This window comes from Hemitrygon akajei, chromosome 4 (assembly GCF_048418815.1).
Source record: "Hemitrygon akajei chromosome 4, sHemAka1.3, whole genome shotgun sequence".
In the NCBI taxonomy this organism is placed as follows: Eukaryota; Metazoa; Chordata; class Chondrichthyes; order Myliobatiformes; family Dasyatidae; genus Hemitrygon; species Hemitrygon akajei.
This window is the reverse complement of record NC_133127.1, coordinates 85421745-85444893: the sequence shown is the minus strand read 5'-3', so window position 1 is coordinate 85444893 and position 23149 is coordinate 85421745. Positions and strand designations below refer to the sequence as shown.

Here is a 23149-nt window from a genome sequence, read left to right as displayed (position 1 = left end):
GTGCGGGCTGAGAGTGTGGTGTGAGGTGAGGGTGTGGGGTGAGAGCGTGGGGTGTGGTGAGGGTGTGGGTGAGAGCGTGGGTGTGGTGAGGGTGTGGGGTGAGAGTGTGGGGTGAGAGTGTGGGGTGAGAGCGTGGGGTGTGGTGAGGGTGTGGGTGAGAGTGTGGGGTGAGAGTGTGGGGTGAGAGTGTGGGGTGGGGTGAGAGTGTGTGGTGTGGTGAGAGTGTGGGGTGAGAGTGTGGGGTGGGGTGAGAGTGTGGGGTGTGGTGAGAGTGTGGTGTGACAGTGTGGGGTGGGGGTGAGAGTGTGAGGTGTGTGTGAGTGTGGGGTGAGAGTGTGGGGTGAGAGTGTGGGGTGGGGTGAGAATGTGGGGTGAGAGTGTGGGGTGAGAGTGTGGGGTGAGAGTGTGGGGTGAGAGTGTGGAGTGGGGTGAGAGTGTGGGGTGTGGTGTGAGTGTGGGGTGAGAGTGTGGGGTGTGGTGAGAGTGTGGGGTGTGGTGAGAGTGTGGAGTGAGAGTGTGGGGTGAGAGTGTGGGGTGAGGGTGAGGGTGTGGGGTGAGAGTGTGGGTGAGAGTGTGGGGTGAGAGCGTGGGGTGTGGTGAGGGTGTGGGGTGAGAGTGTGGGGTGGGGTGAGAGTGTGTGGTGTGGTGAGAGTGTGGGGTGAGAGTGTGGGGTGGGGTGAGAGAGTGTGGGGTGTGGTGAGAGTGTGGTGTGACAGTGTGGGGTGGGGTGAGAGTGTGAGGTGTGGTGAGAGTGTGGGGTGTGGTGTGAGTGTGGGGTGAGAGTGTTGGGTGGGGTGAGAGTGTGGGGTGTGAGTGTGGGGTGGGGTGAGAGTGTGGGGTGTGGTGAGAGCGTGGGGTGTGGTGAGAGCGTGGGGTGTGGTGAGAGTGTGGGGTGAGAGTGTGGGGTGGGGTGAGTGTGGGGTGGAGTGTGTGTGGGGTGGTGTGAGTGTGGGGTGGTGTGAGTGTGGGGTGGGGTGAGTGTGTGTGGTGCGGTGAGAGTGTGGAGTGAGTGTGGGGTGGGGTGAGAGCAGAGGAGTGTGGTGAGAGTGTGGGGTGGAGTGAGTGTGGGGTGGGGTGAGCGTGTGGGCTGGAGTGAGTGTGGGGTGGGGTGAGCGTGTGGGGTGCGGTGAGAGTGTGGAGTGAGTGTGGGGTGGGGTGAGAGTGTGGGGTGGGTTGAGGAGAGTAGTGGGGTGAGAGTGTGGGGTGCGGTGAGAGTGTGGAGTGAGTGTGGGTTGGGGTGAGAGCAGTGGAGTGTGGTGAGAGTGTGGGCTGGAGTGAGTGTGGGGTGGGGGGTGAGCGTGTGGGGTGCGGTGAGAGTGTGGAGTGAGTGTGGGGTGGGGTGAGAGCAGAGGAGTGTGGTGAGAGTGTGGGCTGGAGTGAGTGTGGGGTGGGGTGAGCGTGTGGGGTGCGGTGAGAGTGTGGAGTGAGTGTGGGGTGGGGTGAGAGCAGAGGAGTGTGGTGAGAGTGTGGGGTGGAGTGAGTGTGGGGTGGGGTGAGAGCAGAGGAGTGGGGTGAGAGTGTGGGGTGCGGTGAGAGTGTGGGGTGTGGTGAGAGCGTGGGGTGAGAATGTGGGGTGAGAGTGTGGGGTGTGGTGAGAGTGTGGGCTGTGGTGAGAGTGTGGGGTGAGAGTGTGGGGTGAGAGCGTGGGGTGTGGTGAGGGTGTGGGGTGAGAGTGTGGGGTGTGGTGAGTGTTTGGGGTGAGAGTGTGGGTGAGAGTGTGGGGTGAGAGTGTGGGGTGAGAGTGTGGGGTGGGGTGAGAGTGTGGGGTTTGGTGAGAGCGTGGGGTGAGAATGTGGGGTGAGAGTGTGGGGTGTGGTGAGAGTGTGTGGTGAGAGTGTGGGGTGTGGTGAGAGTGTGTGGTGAGAGTGTGGGGTGGGGTGAGAGTGTGGGGTGAGAGTTTGGGGTGTGGTGAGAGCGTGGGGTGAGAGTGTGGGGTGAGATTGTGAGGTGAGAGTGTGGGGTGGGGTGAGAGTTTGGGGTGAGAGTGTGGGGTGGGGTGAGAGTGTGGCGTGTGGTGAGATTGTGGGGTGAGAGTGTGGGGTGGGGTGAGAGTGTGGAGTGAGAGTGTGGGGTGGGGTGAGAGTTTGGGGTGAGAGTGTGGGGTGGGGTGAGAGTGTGGGGTGTGGTGAGAGTGTGGGGTGAGAGTGTGTGGTGAGAGTGTGGGGTGAGAGTGTGGGGTGAGAGTGTGGGGTGAGATTGTGGGGTGGGGGTGAGAGTGTGGGGTGGGGTGAGAGTGTGGGGTGAGAATGTGGGGTGAGAGTGTGGGGTGAGAGTGTGGGGTGAGTGTGGGGTGAGTGTGGGGTGGGGTGAGAGTGTGGGGTGAGAGTGCGGGCTGAGAGTGTGGTGTGAGGGTGAGGGTGTGGGGTGAGAGCGTGGGGTGTGGTGAGGGTGTGGGGTGAGAGCGTGGGGTGTGGTGAGGGTGTGGGGTGAGAGTGTGGGGTGAGAGTGTGGGGTGAGAGCGTGGGGTGTGGTGAGGGTGTGGGGTGAGAGTGTGGGGTGAGAGTGTGGGGTGAGAGTGTGGGGTGGGGTGAGAGTGTGTGGTGTGGTGAGAGTGTGGGGTGAGAGTGTGGGGTGGGGTGAGAGTGTGGGGTGTGGTGAGAGTGTGGTGTGACAGTGTGGGGTGGGGTGAGAGTGTGAGGTGTGGTGTGAGTGTGGGGTGAGAGTGTGGGGTGAGAGTGTGGGGTGGGGTGAGAATGTGGGGTGAGAGTGTGGGGTGAGAGTGTGGGGTGAGAGTGTGGGGTGAGAGTGTGGAGTGGGGTGAGAGTGTGGGGTGTGGTGTGAGTGTGGGGTGAGAGTGTGGGGTGTGGTGAGAGTGTGGGGTGTGGTGAGAGTGTGGAGTGAGAGTGTGGGGTGAGAGTGTGGGGTGAGGGTGAGGGTGTGGGGTGAGAGTGTGGGTGAGAGTGTGGGGTGAGAGCGTGGGGTGTGGTGAGGGTGTGGGGTGAGAGTGTGGGGTGGGGTGAGAGTGTGTGGTGTGGTGAGAGTGTGGGGTGGGGTGAGAGTGTGGGGTGTGGTGAGAGTGTGGTGTGACAGTGTGGGGTGGGGTGAGAGTGTGAGGTGTGGTGAGAGTGTGGGGTGAGAGTGTGGGGTGGGGTGAGAGTGTGGGGTGTGGTGAGAGTGTGGGGTGAGAGTGTGGGGTGAGAGTGTGGGGTGGGGTGAGAATGTGGGGTGAGAGTGTGGGGTGAGAGTGTGGGGTGAGAGTGTGGAGTGGGGTGAGAGTGTGGGGTGTGGTGTGAGTGTGGGGTGAGAGTGTTGGGTGGGGTGAGAGTGTGGGGTGTGAGTGTGGGGTGGGGTGAGAGTGTGGGGTGTGTGGTGAGAGCGTGGGGTGTGGTGAGAGCGTGGGGTGTGGTGAGAGTGTGGGGTGAGAGTGTGGGGTGGGGTGAGTGTGGGGTGGAGTGTGTGTGGGGTGGTGTGAGTGTGGGGTGGTGTGAGTGTGGGGTGGGGTGAGTGTGTGTGGTGCGGTGAGAGTGTGGAGTGAGTGTGGGGTGGGGTGAGAGCAGAGGAGTGTGGTGAGAGTGTGGGGTGGAGTGAGTGTGGGGTGGGGTGAGCGTGTGGGCTGGAGTGAGTGTGGGGTGGGGTGAGCGTGTGGGGTGCGGTGAGAGTGTGGAGTGAGTGTGGGGTGGGGTGAGAGTGTGGGGTGGGTTGAGGAGAGTAGTGGGGTGAGAGTGTGGGGTGCGGTGAGAGTGTGGAGTGAGTGTGGGTTGGGGTGAGAGCAGTGGAGTGTGGTGAGAGTGTGGGCTGGAGTGAGTGTGGGGTGGGGTGAGCGTGTGGGGTGCGGTGAGAGTGTGGAGTGAGTGTGGGGTGGGGTGAGAGCAGAGGAGTGTGGTGAGAGTGTGGGCTGGAGTGAGTGTGGGGTGGGGTGAGCGTGTGGGGTGCGGTGAGAGTGTGGAGTGAGTGTGGGGTGGGGTGAGAGCAGAGGAGTGTGGTGAGAGTGTGGGGTGGAGTGAGTGTGGGGTGGGGTGAGAGCAGAGGAGTGGGGTGAGAGTGTGGGGTGCGGTGAGAGTGTGGAGTGAGTGCGGGGTGGGGTGAGAGTGCGGTGAGGTGAGACTGTGGTGTGGTGAGAGTGGGGTGCGGTGAGACTGTGGTGCGGTGTGAGTGGGGTGCGTTGAGAGGAGAGGAGTGGAGTGCGGTGAGAGGAGAGGAGTGGGGTGTGGGGAGAGGAGAGGAGTGGGTTGTGGGGTTTTGGTCATGGTAGTGGGAGAGTGAGTTTGGTGGGATCAGACTAGGGTGCAAAACCTTAGCCAATCATTGCAGCCTTTTCTCATTCGTCTTTCTCTGGGTTCTTCTGGAAGTCATGAATGGGAGTAGTGGATAATTATTTGTCATTGCTAAACCTACAATCATATCTTCCCTTTCCTTTGATCTCTTCTTCACTCACTAACCCAAGCCAATTTGCTATGCCTAAGGAGATCAATTTTGGAAATATCACTATGACTACAGAGCTTGCTTCTTGATCCTGTTGTTCTTATCCTTCCCAAAATTAAAATGAAAAGGTTTTAACTTTGAAGGCGACCATAAAATTAGATGCCCAAGAAAATGTATTAGTTTTGGTTTTGAAAATGAATATACTATGTAACTATGTCATGTTTTACACTGCAACTGACCGTCAGAATAATTCTGCAAGGACAAACGTTCACAGTTTGTTCAAACGAGTAACAGCCAGGTTGCTGCAAAGTGTTAATTTAAAATACTATTAACTATCAAGTGTCAATAATTTTAGATTGCAGTCCTTCAACACTTAAAGGCAAATTTTATTTAATTAAATGAGTAGTTAGCAATTCTGCCCTCCTCATAACCAGCCAGTTTCTTCTCTGAAAATAACAATTGCAATTGACAATTCCCAAAGTAAGCGAGTAGTTTACAATTATTCTAATAAAAACAATGTCTGTATTCATTTCACTAGCAGGTGCAGAATAAATTTCCATAAAATATCCATTTAAATAGTTAAACTACATTTCACATAAAATCCAAAAGGATCACACAGTAGCACGATCTCTTCTCTATTTGAACCATATAGTGTTGTAGTGGTGGACAGAGTCTATCACATTGTGAGAAATGGAAAGCTTTCATTTGCAGTGAATGAATATGAAGAAGTTTATTGCAAACATGCTTACAGGGATTGAAGTAACTCCGAGGGGGCTCACATGGAACCAACATTGGCAAGACCCGTTAGACCAGATGGCACATTTCTGCACAGTAAGTACTATGTAACGTTCTCTATTTTTCTTTAGTCTTTGCAAAACAAATAGACACATGCAGTAGAAAAACTTAAATGTTGGCTTTGGCATAATGGAAGATTGTAAATGTACACAAGTGGTTTTTCCATCTGTTTTCTCAACAGATAGAAGCTCCAAGACCTAAAAAAAATATTAGTATCAGCAATGTCTACTCATGGAGGGAATATAAAAACAATGTGCTTCTCTCACTTTTCCATGAAATTGGTTTGTTAACAATTGCAATGAGTATCAAGAAAATATTCATTGAGCTAAACTTCATCCTTTCTTACCAAATATATCTACATCCTTTCTTACTGATTAAATAAATACTCTTTAGTAACCACTTTATTGTGTACACCTCTAGACCCCCTGCTCATCAATGCAAGTATCTATGGCAGCAACTCAATGCAGAAATGGTCAAGAAATCCAGTTGGTGTTCAGACTAAACATCAGAATGGGGAAGAAACTATGATCTAAGTGATTGTGATCATTAGTGCCAGACGGGGTGGTTTGAGTATCTCAGAAACTGCTGATCTCATGGGGTTTCATGTCTAATAGTCTCTAGAGTTTACAGAAAATGGTGTGAAAAACAAAAATCATCCAGTAAGCAGCAAAAAAAAAATGGCTTGTTCATGATAGGTGTCAGAGGAGAATGGCCAGATTGGTTCAAGCTGACAAGAAGGCGACAGTAACTCAGTAGCCATGTTACAACAGTGGTGTGCAGAAGAACATCTTTTAACGTACAACACAGCGAACTTTGAAGCAGATAACCACACCCGGTTCCATTCCTGTACCTAATAATGTGGCCACTGAGTGTATATTAAACTGGGGCACTTCTGAGGTTAAACTATATTTCAGTCAATCTACAAGTTACAGTACACACTTGTGTTAACTGCTTTGAGTTAATGGTAAAATAAAATCTTATGCCATTCATCAATTCAAGGCATTTAATCTTTGCAAGTGCTACTCTGACAGATTTTACATGTTCTGCCTTTTTGAAACTGTATGAGAAATAATTTTCATCACTTGACAAACACAATGCAAGTGATAATAATAAATACTTCCTTGTACACTGCCAGAATCCATGTACTTAGGCTCTTCAGAAGGAATACCTTTCCATGATTTGTGGACACACTTCCAAATACTTCAACTGGATTAGCAAAATTGTGTTAAGTGTTTCAACTCTGTCTATTTAAGTTCCCGGTAAGGTGCATTTAGGATTAATAACATAAGGTTAAAAGAAATAGGAATTTGTTTTTAAAATTACAAATCCAGAAGGGTTTATTTGTTGTTCCTTACCATGCCTTCTGACGCATCATGTGGCAACCTTGCCACTTCTTTAGAAATGTTATCCGGTTTTTTTTACGAGGCCGAGTTGCTAACTTGATGCTCAACCCAGCACAGGTGGAAAGCGTGCAAGGAGCTTGCAGGATTCTAACCTGGGACCACTTACCTCAAAGTCCGGTGTGGATGCCACTACACCACCGGCAGCAAGGCTTTAGTACATGTTACAAAATGTTAAACAACAGAGGTGGCATGTCCCAGTGAAATTCTTCTATGCAAAAAGTACATGTGCTGAGTCCTTTTTTAGCCTTAATGTGTAACAAGAGAGAAACTAAAACACAAGTGTTGTAAATCTAAATAAATAGAGAGCTTCCATAGATTTAGGGTACTCACAGGAATTCACCCAAGGACAACATTTCAGAAATACAAGATATTGAATCAATTAAATAGTTGCTTTAAAATATTTACCCTGATTTGATGCACTGAATGGGTGCTGCACAGAGATTGTACAACTCAGAGTTAGAATGATGATTAAACTTTGCCCATTACGGTTTGGATGAACATTTGACAGATTGATTATGACATAACTTAAGAATGAATGGTGCTGGCAAAACATCAGGCATGCCATGATAGACAGCACCTAGAAATGTCCAATCCAAATTATCATTTGGTGGGTTTCCATAAGAAATGCTTTAAAACATGCACAGAACAATTCTAATGTGCAACTTGTACAGAAGCAATAGGAACTATGTGCTCCAGTTTCCAGGTTCAGGCCTTCCAATCTTAAGTTTAACTGATCTTTTCCACAACTGTATCAGGCTAATTTTAACTTGAGCAGTAAACTCTCAAAGTTATTGAATTCTCATTTGATTGATTTAATTGCAACTCCACAAAATAGCACATATGATTCTGGTAATATCAGTATATCCCTGCAAATTATGATTGATTCTATGATCATCACTACAAAAAGCAAACAGATGACAAAGAAATTATTTTTATACAATAATTTCAATCTGGTAACTAGTGAAATCCAGAAATCCATGAGTAAATTGATTACTCACCTTTTAATCTAATGCTGTCTGGGCTTCCATCTTGCTGCAATTAAATAAGAACAAAATAAAAGTCAATAAATATTAATTTAATGATTTTTATTTCATAATTGTGGGGGTATTAATTCATGTCTCTTACTTACTGAAAATACACAAAATGAAATTTCTGCAACAAGATGAGTAATAACTTTATACTCTAACTTTTCATTGACTGACAGTGCTGTTTGGTTGGTTTCTTGTATCCATGGCATGATTAGACCGGCTTTGAGACCTTTGTCATTTGGTCAGGGTGGGTGGAGTGGGAGAAATGAGGTCTAATGATCTAATGAAATGATTCTTTTTACACCAAAGCAGATGGTGGAGGTCGGGGGCAGGTTTTAAATCAATCAGAAAGAAAAAGATAGAACAGATAAAATTGACCACATCAGTCAGTAGAAAAATACCAAAAAAAACCTTCAAATTATGAGAACAAGGAAAAGGAAATACAAGTTTGATTACGTTGAAAATATGTTTTAATTTATAACTTATAAATACTTTTAGTGATTATGTCAAAACTAGAATGTTAACCATTTTCTTCTTAGGCAGTGTTTGCAGGTTCCAGTTCTATGGGTCATTGTCAGGATCGAGCATTCTATCCCCACAGAAAGTGTAAGGTGCTGAGCATGGCAGGTGGGTATAACTAGGAGATGGTGCACCTCTTCTATCATTTACATTGGATTCTTTGTGCCCCCAATAAATGGATTTGAGACTTTCATTTGCATTCCAAATTCCTCGTGCATCTTGGGCATTCAAGGGCCAGGGAGTATTCAAACTACTCGGCACATCAGACAGTTTTTGTGGAGCGAGAAGGGTCACTTACAGAAAACAATAACTCTGTCTCTTTTCACCATGACCTGAGCATCTTCCAGTAAATTGTTTTTATTTTTGATTCCTAGCATTTGTGGCCTTTGTTTTTCAATGTGCATTGAGAATTTTCATTGTGCTCCTTACTAGTTTCATATTAATTTGTAAAACAAAGAAACAATTGTGGTCTTGAAGGTTGAATTGTTGAATAATGAAACAGAGAATTTATTCATTTCATCTTTTGTGCCTGTGCCATCTCTCTAAAAGAGCACATCTCTAAATGTTCTACTCTTTTCCTGCGGTAGCTTCAAATGTTTATCTAATGGGTTTCTGAAAGCCACCCTTAAATAGGTTCCCATCAATCATTCAGATGCTGTATTCTAGTTCATATAAACTTGCTGGGTGGCAATCAAGAAAAACACATCACTTCTGATTCTTGTTTCTTTCACCCTTAATTGTATTGTCTGCTTACCAATTATTTTGTCACTGCCATTGGAAACATGCTAATAATATACTGAAGATCTCTCTAAATCTCTTAACTTATAGTGTTCTATAAAGAGCAAACTAACTTTTGTTTAGATTCTTCACATTAACTGAAGTCCCTCATTTCTGACACCGTCCAAGAACATTTAATTTGTATTTATTCCACTAAGGTTCTGAAATTTCCTGAAATGTATCATCTAGAGTCGGCAGCAGTCGGGGCCAATGAGCATTTTATGAATATTCAACACTGTTTCCTTATAAAACTCATGCTGAAAGTTTGGTAGACACCAGTTCTACCAAACTGAAATTTGGAAGTTAGTTCAGATTCTGTTCAGCGCAAACAAATGAGTACGTTCTATCCCTATGCTTATAACACCCCCCTCAACTTACCTCCAAGCACCTTCAAAATTTGTATATTTACTCCTTGCCTCATGCTTTCTCTGATCTCTTCTACAATTTACATTTAAATCACTTTCTCACCAAAATGAAGCACTTCACTGCTATAAAGTAGCTTGCTTTTTTGTAACTGGTTTATTACTATTCTCCTCCCTGTCTACTGTATGCTTTGAGATTATTATTATTAACTGCAAACTTCGAAATGATGCTTCATACATCAAAGACAAAGACGTTAATAACTTTCTGATAAAGCAGTGATCACAACATCAGCCCCTAGATGACACACTTCACATTCTTCACTTGTCTGAAAGTAAGCTACCCACCGCTAATGTTTTTTATCTGCCTTGAGTCAGTTTTGTATGTACAGAGCTTGTACCCCATTATTCCCATGATATTTACCTTATCCATAGAAGTCCATAATGAGATAACTTATCTCTTGACTTTTGAAAGTCTACCTATACCATATTAACTACATTGCCTTTATCCAATTTCTCCATTCTTGATTCAGAATTTATCTGATTTGTATGTTCCCAGTAGTAAAGATTCTGTAGCTGAAACATGTTATGCTCTTTGTCCTTGAAAAAGGTACAAGTATGTGGATGAAAATATTGTGTTCTTCCATTCTGACACAATGATTACTATTGTTTACACAGGCAATCAGATTTTGATAAACAGAATCATCTTATCCAAGTTTTATTTGAATGCAGTGGAGAGCAAATAAGAGAGATAGTTTTTCCCATTTTCTCAAGAATATGGTTGGCCCTCATTGATGATCAGGATAAATAAATATTTGTGAAATTCTGACTGGACTCCACAATGGCTGTCCGAACACTTCTCAAAATGGATCGATACATATAAGAAGTGGAGGCTGTTATAAGATCTGCTGCAGAGTGCACCTAAAAAAAAGTGAAATGAGATACATGGAGAAGGTTGTTGGAAAGTACAACCTACCACCTATTGCAGACACATTCCATGTTTTGGTTGGTAAACAAGAATAGACTGATTGGGCAATATTTACCAATCTTCCACATTGTTGGGTAGTTGCCAGCTTTGTTTTGCTATACTGGGGTAGTTTGGCTACAGTGTTATGACAGGGACCTCAGTCAGAAGTCAAGTTTGATCATCTATTTAGCACTCAGGCTGAACAGCTTTGTAAATGCTTCAATGTTATCTTATGAAAGATGCTGTCTTGAAGCTGAACTAATTAATTGCTTAGTACCATTCACAACTTAATGTAACAGACTACTGTGGTCTGTTGTTTAAGGTCAAATAACTTTCTTTATTGCAATGTAAATTTATGTTTCAGATTTGCTAGGTCATCACATCACCTAGCAGCTTTGGCTGTTGCTGCTTCAAACATGACCCTTCTGCACTGTTGTAGAATAAGCCAGGAAATTATAGGCTGGTGAGCCTGACATCAATCATGATAAAGTTAATGGAAAGTATTCTAAAAGACCAATATATAAGTATTTGGATAGACAGGGACTGGTTAGAGATAGTCAACATGGCTTTGTGTGTGGTTAGTTGTGCCTAACTAATTTGAGCTGGAATCTCAACTATATTGAGTTCAAGGATGACTGGCGACTCCTGCCACACTGCTACAGTTTGACCGCTGGTGCCAAACTGTATCAGTCTTTGCCGTTCCTTTAGATTCATCAGCTGCATGGAGGAGGTAAGCCTGCTGCATGGGAAACAGCTGACTCTTCATTTCATACTGCCCTGACTTTGACAGCTAGGACACAACATCCCTGGTCAACCTCAACCCTCAGAGGGCCATCCAATTTACAATTTTATAAAGGAACAATTACAGTGAATTGGGAGTGAAGTCAGTGTTCAAGTCATCTCTTGTACCTGTAGGTATCTCCCTCAATAAGTGATCCTCTTTTGAACCACATCCTTATAGTTTTCCATCTTAATTGGCTGATAGGGTTTTACCTCATTCCTCGAATTTCCCTACATGTGACCCTGCAAAACTTTTGATTCTTTCAATGCCTTTACTGCCTGCAGCAATGCCCGAGGCCCTGTTTTCCACCTCTTCCTTCAGAAGATGCCTATTTCTTTGTTATGATTTAACACCATGCAAAATGCTGCCTGGCAGTCAATCAGTCAAACCAAATACTTGATTTTGTTATTTTCCAGCCCGGTCTTGAAATATTCAGGGCACCAATGCTTTCTGAAAACTGCCCTTTAAATTTGCAGCCAGTCCAGGACAATGTTCCCAGGTTACAGAGTGGCATTCAGCAGATAATAAGAAAAGGAGTCAACCCTATAGCTGAAAGAAAAATCTAAATGTTGCAGGTAGTTTGGCACAAGTCCCATCTCAGCATGGCATCACTGGTAGAAACTTCAAGGACAACTTTTTCTCTGAAGGAGTAAATATTCTAATATTCACTTCTTTCAGCTTTACTCTGCTCCTGCTTAGTTAATAAAAAGAATCAACTACAATGATACAATTTGACCGCATATAAAAGTTTCAATTCAGCAGATATCTATCATCTTTTAGAAGGAACTTCCATGAGTCATCACTCCAATCTAATTCTTCTAAAACATCTGAAATCCAGTTGCTGCTAAACAATATATTTTTGGATAAAAATGATAAAAATCTCAGAAATACAACCTTCAGAAAGCATTTGTGAATGTAGTGTAACTGAACATTATGTCAGTTAATCATGTACATTTGAAACCAAACCCGCTTCTGAATTTTAAAAGTTATTATCTAGATTATTATCTAGATTGACATAATTTTTCTTCATGCCTTCTTTTATTTTCTTCAGCATCACTTTCTTCATGGCTTTGTACTACTTTGCTGTGATTTCATATTTGTATTTTTCTAGGAGTCACTTTTATTTCCTTTATATCTGCCTATGTCCTTTTGATTGACGTCTCTTCATTATTGAACGTCTGTTCAATCTTTCTATTTAAGAAAAAAGAAACCTGTGAGGTTATTTCAGTTGACAAATGTCCCTTGGGAAGGAAATCTGCCACCTTTATCTGGGCTGCCCTACATTCTGTTCCAGCTACTGTATATCCCACTTGATTGCCTCTGGCAAACCAAACAATTAGTGTCAGAATCATGCAGCATGGAAATGGGCCCTTTGGCCCATCTGATTTATTCTGGCCATGGTTCTCATCTAAACTAGTCCAATTGGTCGGTATCACTCTAAATGTTTCCTATCCATGTAGATGTCCAAGTATCTTTTAAATATTGCTAATGTAGTGTAGCTGCCTAAAGCACTTCCTTGGGCAGCTCATTCTATATCCTGACCACACACTGTATGAAAATGTTACTCCTCGGGACCTATTAAATCTCTTCCCTCTCACCTTAAACTGTTTGCTGTGTTACTAAAGAATCAAAACTGGAAAAGACACCCAGTCTTGAACAAATTCAGGCATGACTAACTTACTCCCAATTCAGTTAATCCTGCGATGTTTTCTGGTTGGTGTCTAACTTGACGGAGCATCTAGTCAAGCAACAGGATTAGACCTTAGAGATAACATGTCAGACTCCTCCATCACATTTCCTAAGTATACCTTATCCTACTATAGAAGGCAGTTGTAGCATACAGGTGAAAGGCTCTCTTCTTGCCGCTGCCATCAGATAGAAGGTACATGAGTGCCAGGACTCTCACCATCAGGTTTACGAACAGCAACTGCCCATCAACCATCTGGTTCTTGAACACAAAGGGATAACTACACTCACTTGCCCCATCATTGAGATATTCCCACAACCAATGATCTCACTTTTAAGGACTCTCATCTCAATATTTCATGTTCTCTTTATTCTTTGCTGTTTATCTATATTTCCATTTGCACAGACTGTTGCCTTTTCTGCACTCTGGTTGATCTTTCATTGACCCTGTTATAGTTAGTATTCCATAGACTTGCCCACAAGAAAATTGGTCTCAGGGTTGTCTATGCTGACAGATACATACTTTGAAAAGGCATCTAGTACTTTCCCAGTGTATATGACGTACAAATTCTTCTCGGGCTTCAAGCTGGATACGGGTGTTGATTTTAACCAATGTTTCGATGACAAACTCCACCATCTTCATCAGGGTTGCTGCCTAAGCATGTCTAGTCGAGTACAGTATACTCAACTCCAATCGTCCATCCCTCCTGATGGGTTAGTCCCAAACCAATCAGGTTTCCACTGACTCACTTTATTTAAAATCGTATTGCAGTTCTTACTTACAGCAAGACATTTGTCTTGCTTAAAATTCTTATTCCCCAGTCTTACTTGAATGGCTTTCTTCACCAGGCGGTCCCAAAAACCATTGGCACAGCACAGTAGTTTTGTGCAGTCAAAGTCAATCCTGTGGTCATTGCGTATGTAGTGTTCTGCTACCATTGATTTCCCCAGATAACCCGAACAGATTCACCCCCTATGCTCCTTGATGAGAGTTTCGACCGGGCACCCTGTCTGGCCAATATACACTGCTGTGCATTCACAGTGAATCCTGTAAAGGCCAGCCGTACTCAGTCAGTTTTGATGTACTGTCCCTGTTCAGGAGAGTTACCATTAAGGACAGCTTGGTCCTTTTGTGGTCAAGGTTTGATAAGGGTATCAGTGACCTTTTTGAACACATCCTTCCATCAACGTATTTCCTCAATAAGGGGAGCAACTATGAACAAATGGACGGAGTGGTCAAGGGATCACCCTTGTCACCAGTTATTGCTAATTTCCACACGAGGGGCTTTGAGGGGAGGGCACTGAGTTCATCGCTCTTACACTCCAATATATCAGTGACAGTTTTGTAGAGTGGCCTCATGGACTCCAGACACTCCAATAGTTCCATGACCATCTGAACAGTGTACATCCAAACATTCAATTTACGATGGAAATGGAGAAGAATGGTTGCTCCCCCCCCCACCCACCCTCCGTTCCTGGGCATTCTAATACAGTAGAAACCGGACGGTAGCCTTGGGAATGATGTCATTTGCAAGCCCACTCACATGGACTTATAACTCCAAATTATAACTTGCCATTCTCCCTCAGCTGCTCTTTCCAGTGGCGATGAACTGAGGCAGTGTCATGGAATGTGCTCTAGATGGAGATTCAAAAGTCATTGTCAGCAATAGCTCGTGATTATTGCTAATGACTGAGTTGGCCAGGTCTAGAAGGACAGAACTGCCAAAATGGAGTTATGTAAAGAATGGGTAAACCCAGAACAAGGGATAAATTCAGCTCGCCAATCTAACTGTAGCAGATGTATTTATCTAGAATAATATTGGTACACATGACCAACAAACTGTCCTTACGGAGGCAAAGCCCCATCTTCACATTGAACACACACTCCATTATCTGTGTGGCACTACAAACTTGCTCAACAGGAGAAAATAAATGGGAATAGCACTGGCAGCTCAGAGTTGAGCAACCACAAGGTATTGTGGACCAGGGGCATCAGAACAAAAATTAACATAGGTAACCACATAGATATCTCACATTCTACCAGTAGCAGCAAGGGGACCAACACATGTTCAATGAGAATTGTAAAGGGCCATGTTGCAAACAGCAGCAGCCATTTCTAAAATGAAGACGATACAGGAAAACATGGAGTACTAAACAACAAGAGACAGCAAGCAATAGACAGAGCTATACAAGGGGTGGCATGTTAGTATAGTGGTCAGCACAGCCCTTCACAGTACAGGTGACCTGAGTTCAATTCCCACCACTGCCTGAAGGGAGTTTGTACGTTCTGTGCTCCAGAATTATCTACACCTCTGACTAAGATGTTCCAGTACTATTACAATACCGTCAGCTGCCCAACAATGTGAAAAAGTTCCACGTTTTGTTTTGTTCAAAAAAATCATGAAACATTCTATCAGGCTAATTACTGTATATTAATTGGTGTTCTGTCATTCACAAACATAGTGATGGAAAGTGTCACCATCAAGCTGAAAGAGGCAATTAATCTCCTATACTCTATTAAGCAATATCTACTTCAGGTGAAATTGAGTATTTTTGACATCAAGGAAGCATATAATTAAGTGTGGCATTGAAAAGCCCCACTGAAACTGACATCAATGGGAATCAAGGGAAAACCATTCTAAGAATTAGAATCATACTTCACATAAAGGGAATTGTTCGAGACCAGCTCAAGAAAATCATGACACTAACCTAATGTTGTGATGGGATGCTAGATCTTATGCTGCAAGTGACGTACTTTCTGATACCTGAAGTCTTTCTATCACTTGGAATTGCAGTTCACATCACACTGCTGATGGGCTTTCATGACCACTCAAACTCCAGAGCATCCAGAACTAGGTAGCCATTTGATTGACACCTTAAACATTCATTGCCTCCACTAGCAATACAGAGTGGCTACCATGCGTGTCATCTGCAAAATACATGGCAATCCTTCACCTAGGCTACCCTGACAACATTCCCAGGCCCATGATCTCTAACAGAATGAAGAACAATGGCAGCAAGTTCAGGAAAGCAGTAACATTACAAGTTCTTCTCCAACTCATATACCATCCTAAATTGGAAGTAAACTATTGATTCAGCATGGTCTATGGACTAAGTCCCAATCGCTCAGTCGGTATACCTTCACCAGAAGGACTAACGCTGCTCAAGAAAACAGCTCACCAGAATCCTCGCAAGAAATTAAGGGTGGGTAATTAATGCTGGGCCAACCAGTGACATTCATTTATTCAATGTGTGAGGTGTTGCATTTTGGGAGACAAATCAGGTAGGACACTGAGGAGTACAATAGAACAGAGGAATCTGGGAATACAAATTCATAATTCCTTGAAAGTGGCATCACAGATAGGATCGTAAAGAGAGTTTCTGGAATACTGATCTTCATAAATCAAAGTATTGAGAACAGGAGCTGGGAATGTTACGCTGAAGTTGCTTATTAATTTGGTGATGTCTAATTTGGAACATTGTGAGCAATTCTAGTCACCGACCTACCCTGGAAAGATGTACATAAGTTTGAAACAGTGCAGAGAAAATTTACAAGGAGGTTGTCGGGACTTGAAGACCAGAGTTAAAGGAGAAGGTTGAATAAGTCTGGACTTTATCAGATCTCCCCTCATTTTCCTATGCTGTAGGGAGTAGAAGTAAACAAAATGATGAGGGGTATAACAGGCTTTTTCCACTGAGGTTGGGTGATAGGTTAAAGGTGAAGGGTGAAATATTTTAGAGGGAAAATGAGGGAGAAACTTCTTCACTCAGAGAATGCTGAGTGCAAATAATGAGCTGCTAGTGGAAGTGGTAGATATGGGTTCAATTTCAACATTTTAGAGAAATTTGGACAGATACATGGATGGGAGGGGCAAGGAGGGCTATGGTCTGGGTGCAGGTTGATAGGGACCAGGCAGCATAATAATTTGGCATGGACTAGATAGGCCGAAAGCCCTGTTTATGTGCTGTACCATTCTTTGGTTCCACGAATAAGTAAAACGCAGCAGAGCAAATGAGGTTTCTAAATCCATGTTGTTGCATTCAAGGGTGGTGTAGCTGAAAATGGAAAACGGATTGTGATCCTTACAGTGATCCGGGTCTCTGTCTCATTCTGAATTATCAACATGTTCAGATTACCAGAAGTGCGCAACAAAACTAGTACAAAGATTTTGTCACAGACCATGAGAGATTGATGGTTTATAAGCTTATGAAAAAGATTCCCAAGTGAGGTAAAATTAAATATGTTGCATTTGTCTCTGTAAAAAGAGAAAGTAATTAAGCAGCATATTCTATGATTGAAAGCAAATTGTAATATTGATTAATCACAGGTTATAGCATAATAATCAATAAAATCAATCTATGACCAATGAATTGAGTGTGCATTTTGATATAATGACAATGGGCACTGTATGGATTCATGTCCCTTCCTCTTTTTGGTGTGAACACCATAGATGTGAGGTAGGGGTCTTTCAGAGACCTGGATCAGCAGAGTTTCATGACAGGGTGCTTATGAAGCAGAAAACACAGATAAATTCTGCAACAATGACATGACAGGACCTGTACAGTGTGTGGCAGCAGCTTGTGGTTACTCTGGGAGATGAACGCTGCAGCACTGAGGCCCATGTGAGCAGATCAGTGCAGCAGATGAGAAAAGCTGACAAGCAGCTTCTGTCTTAATCTTATCTCTAAATCCCTGGGACCTCATTTTACTAAATCATTACTTTCAACTGTGATTGTCAGGCAGTCTCTGTGGTTATGTTTTTATAATGTCGTTATATCTCAAGAGATGGTGATTGTCCCAATAAGCCTTAAAAATCCTTTCCATTTGTTGGCCACAAACCAGGCTGGGATCCACTGGGACGTTTCAGTGGAACACCAGCTCGACAGGAAAGTTCATTAAATTACTCAGTTTTATCTTTCACCGTATATGCATGTTGTGTACCTGATGTTGCTAGGTGATTCCTCCCAGGTCTGAATCTCTCTTTTGAATCCTAATTCCTGTGGGAATATAGTTCTGCCAGTCCTGGTAGCAACTTCAGTACCTCCTAGTAATATAAATCTAACACTAGACTGCTATCACAGGTGACTTAAATTTTGCCAGCAACAAATTCCTACCAACTTGTACGGCATTTGTAGACTAGCTTTCAGCACAGCCATCAAGGCTGATTTTTGACAACTGTCACAGCCATGGTAACTATAGAACTAAGTCGATTATAGACCTGCCTGTTTGATTCTACACATTGCTTACGAAGTGAAGCTTTGTGTTAAGTTAAAAGATGTACAATTTTTTTCAGGATTACTGAGTTCAGTACACTGTTTATTTGTACCACTGTACATAACTTGAAATGGGAAGGATGCATTAAACAATAAATACTGGGAAGACATGTACATCTTTTTGATGATCCCAACACATTATACAACAAAGGGGAGCACAAAACTTCAAGACACATTAAAATTAAAATTGGTTGGAATTTAACTTAACAGAATGAAACAGACAGGCAGACAGACAAACATACTTTATTGATCCCGAGGGAAATTGGGTTTCATTACAGCCGCACCAACCAAGAATAGTGAAGAAATATAGCAATACAATACCATAAATAATTAAATAATAATAAGTTAATCATGCCAAGTGGAAATAAGTCCAGGACCAGCCTATTGGCTCAGGGTGTCTGACACTCCGAGGGAGGAGTTGTAAAGTTTGATGGCCACAGGTAGGAATGACTTCCTATGACGCTCAGTGTTACATCTCGGTGGAATGAGTCTCTGGCTGAATGTACTCCTGTGCCTAACCAGTACATTATGCAGTGGATGGGAGACATTGTCCAAGATGGCATGCAACTTGGACAGCATCCTCTTTTTAGACACCACCGTCAGAGAGTCCAGTCAACTGAAGACTGTGAATGAATAGAAAGGATTGAGGATAGAGTTTATGTGGATAATGCGGATAAGTGAACTTCCATTAAACTAGAGCAGCAATGCATTTGTTAAATTTCTACATAAGGGACCCAGTTGTCTTGCCTGACAATCCAAAGTTATGATTTTAACTCAGACAATGGCAGTTTTGGGACTTAAGTAATCTGGAATTTTAAAGTAAAACTACTCTGCATAATGATGATCATATAGCAATAGATTGTCAATAAACATCTATTTGATTAAGTACTGTTCTGCGTGGCTGGAAACTTGCTTTCATTACGTGGTCTGGCCAGTATCTATGTCCAGAGTGTCAACAATATGGTTGTGAAGTGTTCTCTGAAATAACCAAGCAAGCCACTCAACTATATCAAACCATACAGGAAAAGGATTAAAGTAGGTGGGCTACAAATATTGACACTGCAATTGAATTCAGACACAGAAAAGTTGTTTAAAGGTCTGGCGGTTTTGCAAAATTCTCTGGGGACTGAATTAAAAGTGGGAAAGCAGTCTCTTAACCAACTCATCTGCAGATTGAGAGAGTCAAACAGACGGAATCATGCATTACAGATAATGTACCTGTCTCCTCCACCACAATCCCTGAATACATCTAGTCCCACTGCTGCACAGGTTAATAAGGTGGTAAAGATATCATATGGCATGCTTGCCTTTATTAGTCAAGGTATTGAGTTCAACAGTCAAGAAGCCATGCTGCAATTTTATAAAACTCTGGGTAGGCATTTCTCGAGAGTTGGATTTGGTTCAGGTTGCTCCATTATCCAATTATAAGAAGGATGTAGAGGCTTTGGGGAAGGTACAGAAGAGACTTACCAGGATGCCTCCTGAATTAGAAGGCACGTCCTCAAAGGAGACTCTGGCAAAACTTAGGGAGCTTTTCTCTGGAGTGGCAGAAGCTGAGAGAGCCGATATAGGTTTACAGCATTGTGAGAAGCATAACAATGGCAGCCAGTATACAGTTCCCTAGTCAAAATGTCTCCAACCAGAGGGCATACACGTAAAGTGAAAGGGCTAAGTTTGAAGGTGACGTGTAGGGTAAGTTTTTGTTGAACACGGAGTGTTGGGTGCCTGGAATGCAATGACAGATGTGATAGTAGAGGCAGAAACAGCCAAGTCCAACAGGAGTGAAACTAGCCATATGGTTATGGAGCCTCCAACAACCTCCTGGGGTAGTTGGGGGTGGGGTGGTATGGTCCTTATTAATCAGAAGCTCAACTAAACCAACACATGATATGGCTACAAGAACTGTTCAGAGGCTGAGTACCTTTGACAATTGTCTCATTTCAAGTATTTACAAAAGAAATCAATTAGAATGTCGAGACAGCTTTGTCAATTCTAGAAATGTTTGAGTTCAGTTTGCTTATTTTGATTTTGACAATGCCCGTATGAGGAACGAGTATAAATGAATACATCCAGTACCTTATGTCGTAAGCGCACTAAAGGCAGATAGTGTTTTGGACCAAATCCTTCTTTAGTTGGCACCCCATCAGTGCTCAAGTAGAAAACACAAAGTAATAAAAGTGTTGACCACCAGTCTGGCATCATTGTTGGTCTTCGCCTGAATGCTAAAAGGGAATAAATATCAGGAGTTTATTAATTCGTCATGAATTATTATTAAAATCAGATATGAAGTTACTGACTATTTATACATTAGTAGCAACATAATTATCATAGACTTTGCAAAGTAATGATCGATATCTATTTAATTTTCATATTTTAATTGCATATTAATTTAACCATTGAGCATATCAGTTGTTTAATTTGTTCATGCTTTCTTCAATACACATGGTAATTCTGAATTCACTGCTGAAATATATTGTAATTGTAATAACGCTTGCAGCAGTGATTATAAACAACATCTTAGCCTGAATACGTGTTGTTCCATTTTTTTTAACATAAGTTATTCAATTGTAGGAAATGAAGCTACCTAGTTCTTATTTCAGTCAGGACGCCTGGGACAATTATCCTCAAGGAAGCTATCTTCTGCCTGACTGGTAAACCCCCAAGCAACATCAGGGCCAACCAACTGTCAATCCCACAGAAATGTTTTCACAGCCAGTGAAGCCAGGCTGAACCAACCATCAAACTACAGCAAACAAACATGAATTGGACATTCAAAAATATTCAAGAACTGTTGAAGTTTGTGTATTATATAAAATAATATTTTAAAAAGTTTTTTAGGAATTAAAACACTTAAAACACTCAAAAACACTTACTAAATTAAGTAGTGTAATTAAATTATTATTTATTAATATATTATGAACACTTATTAAATACAGTGGATTATGGTTAATTGGGACAAACTGGGACCAGCACATATTGGCCCTATAAAGCAGCAGCCCCAATTAGATGAAGTTCCATGGAAATAGTTAAAAAGATATAAAGAAGAGCAATTATCATTCAGATGAGTGACAAATTTTGTATTCAGATGAGTAACATGTTTTTAAATGACATTCAGAAAGAACAGAACACTAGTAGTACTACCACAGTGTTATAAAACTGTGTGTTGGTTCCTAAAATTTATCGACGGAGGAATTCATCCAGTGTACTCTGCCGTGTTTTTCTTTGATTGACTGTAAATGAACAAATTCAGTGCAGACACTTTGTGCTGATCCAGTATACGATGTATTGCTTTCTTTGAACATGATAGTGTTGCATGTTTGCAGCCAAGGGAACCGTTCAGCGTGGCACAATAAAAAATAGCCTGTTTCCTTACCATTGTAGATATCATCCGCAAAAAATTTTTGAAGCAAGTCGGTGAGTTTTGTAGATTCCCATGTTTCAGCACTTACAGCATCAGCACTACCTTTCTCACAGTGTGCTTTCTTGAATGTAATATGGTGCCAAAATTTCCATCTAGACAACCAATCATCCATTGCTTTAAAATTTTCGTGACCATCTTCTTAGCTAGCTCATCTGTCATGTTTCTTTTTTAACCCTGGTCCACTGACAAGCACACCTCATCCAGTTACAATGGAAAACCATTGATTGAGGGCCTCTTCAATACTTGGACCTTTACCTTTGTGCTTTCATTTTTGGGATGGGCCCTGACGTCCCTCACATAATGCCCATTCTTCTCTTTGTTTATCATGCTGACGTATCAAGCGTGCAGTTGCAGATTTCAGCACTCCACTTTTCTCTGCCAGTTGATAATGAGTGGTGTTAGGCAGATGGCTTTTAATTTGGTCCAGTAGGGTAATTTGTTCAGCTAGTGTCAAATGTTTTCATGGTCTCTTGACAAGGGTGTGAAATTTTTGAAATCAAAATTTAAAAGATATACAAAATTATTAAATCCACTGCTTTTTGAATCGACATCCATCAGCCCAATGGATAACATAACACAAGAACACAACAGACTCTATTTAAAAACTATTCACTCTAAGCATGATGTTGAATCTGAAGGCCACCTAAGTGCACGTGACTGACACTAGTTAGAAAATGTTTGGCAACAGTTTCCTGTTCTAATTAAGTGGCATTGTATCCCAAATAAACAAAGGGAATCCTGACTATTTTCTTGATTAGTTTTTGTTCTGTACGAGTTGCCCCAAATAAGCGGCTGCCCTGATTAACCAGTCACCCAATTACAGGATTCGCGGTACATAAAAAAAACGATGCTCCAAAACCTTCCGCACACGGACTTGAATTGAATGAAGTCACTGTAAACCTAGCCTTGCGCAAGCCACCATGCAACTGGCACCTAAAACTGCTTTTGAATAGATGGTGGCATCTCATCCTCTTGGACCACTGCTGTGCTTCAAGTGAAACTACTCACAGACTGAAATCTCTAGCTGGAGTACCAGAACATAGCTCCAGTAACAATGATAGAATGAAAAATCTATTTCTAAATCAGCCTGGTACATTCCTTGGTGATGGCCTTCTCATGATCCTACTGACTTTGTCCTTTATGATAGAAATCTCAGATTTGGAAGACAACATTGGAGTACTGAAGTAAGTAACTGCAGGGGTCCATGGAGCCCTCAGTTAACGGTAAGGCTCCATGGCATAAAAAAGTTTGGAAGTCCATGGTGTAGATGACAGATACTGCTGCTGCTTTCTGCCGGTAGTAGACAGAATTAATATTCAGCGCATGTAATGAAGTAGCTTCCTTTGGTTTGGATGATGCTGAGCTTCTTGATGTTGTTGGGATTTCATTCAACTTGGCAAGTGGGAAGTTTTCCACTACACTGGTGAATTGTGCTGTTTAAATGCTGGAACGTCTTTAGGATCTGAATAAGTGAGAAACTCACCATGGCATTCCCAACTGTATATCTTTGGAGGAAGTAAGACTGATGAAGGCAATAAAGTCGATATTGTCTTTTTCTGGAGTCCCCAACCATTGTTTCAATGCCATGGACCAGTACTATTAAGCAAGGGGTCCATGGATCCCATTGGGAATCCCTGGTCTATATGCACTTTTGAAAGGCATTTGACAAGGTCCTGCCTGGTAGGTTGGTTTGAGGAAGTTTAGACACATGGGATCCAAGGTGAGTTGACTAATTGTCTTGGTGATAATGGTGATGATGGAAGAATACAGTTCTGAT

The 23149-nt window shown here is 43.0% G+C and overlaps 1 protein-coding gene across 2 annotated transcripts in view; it reads right to left on the bottom strand.

Annotated features, from left to right (window-relative positions):
* fstl5 (follistatin-like 5) overlaps nt 1-23149 on the bottom strand; it is a 793070-nt gene that overhangs the window by 737981 nt on the left and 31940 nt on the right. For both annotated transcript variants that reach the window (XM_073042992.1, XM_073042993.1), the window contains exons 2-3: nt 20028-20173; nt 7559-7592 (exon numbers count right to left, since the gene is read on the bottom strand). In XM_073042992.1, coding sequence (XP_072899093.1) covers nt 7559-7592; nt 20028-20153 — 160 coding nt within the window. In that variant the 5' untranslated portion in view covers nt 20154-20173. The remainder of the gene's footprint in view (nt 1-7558; nt 7593-20027; nt 20174-23149) is intronic.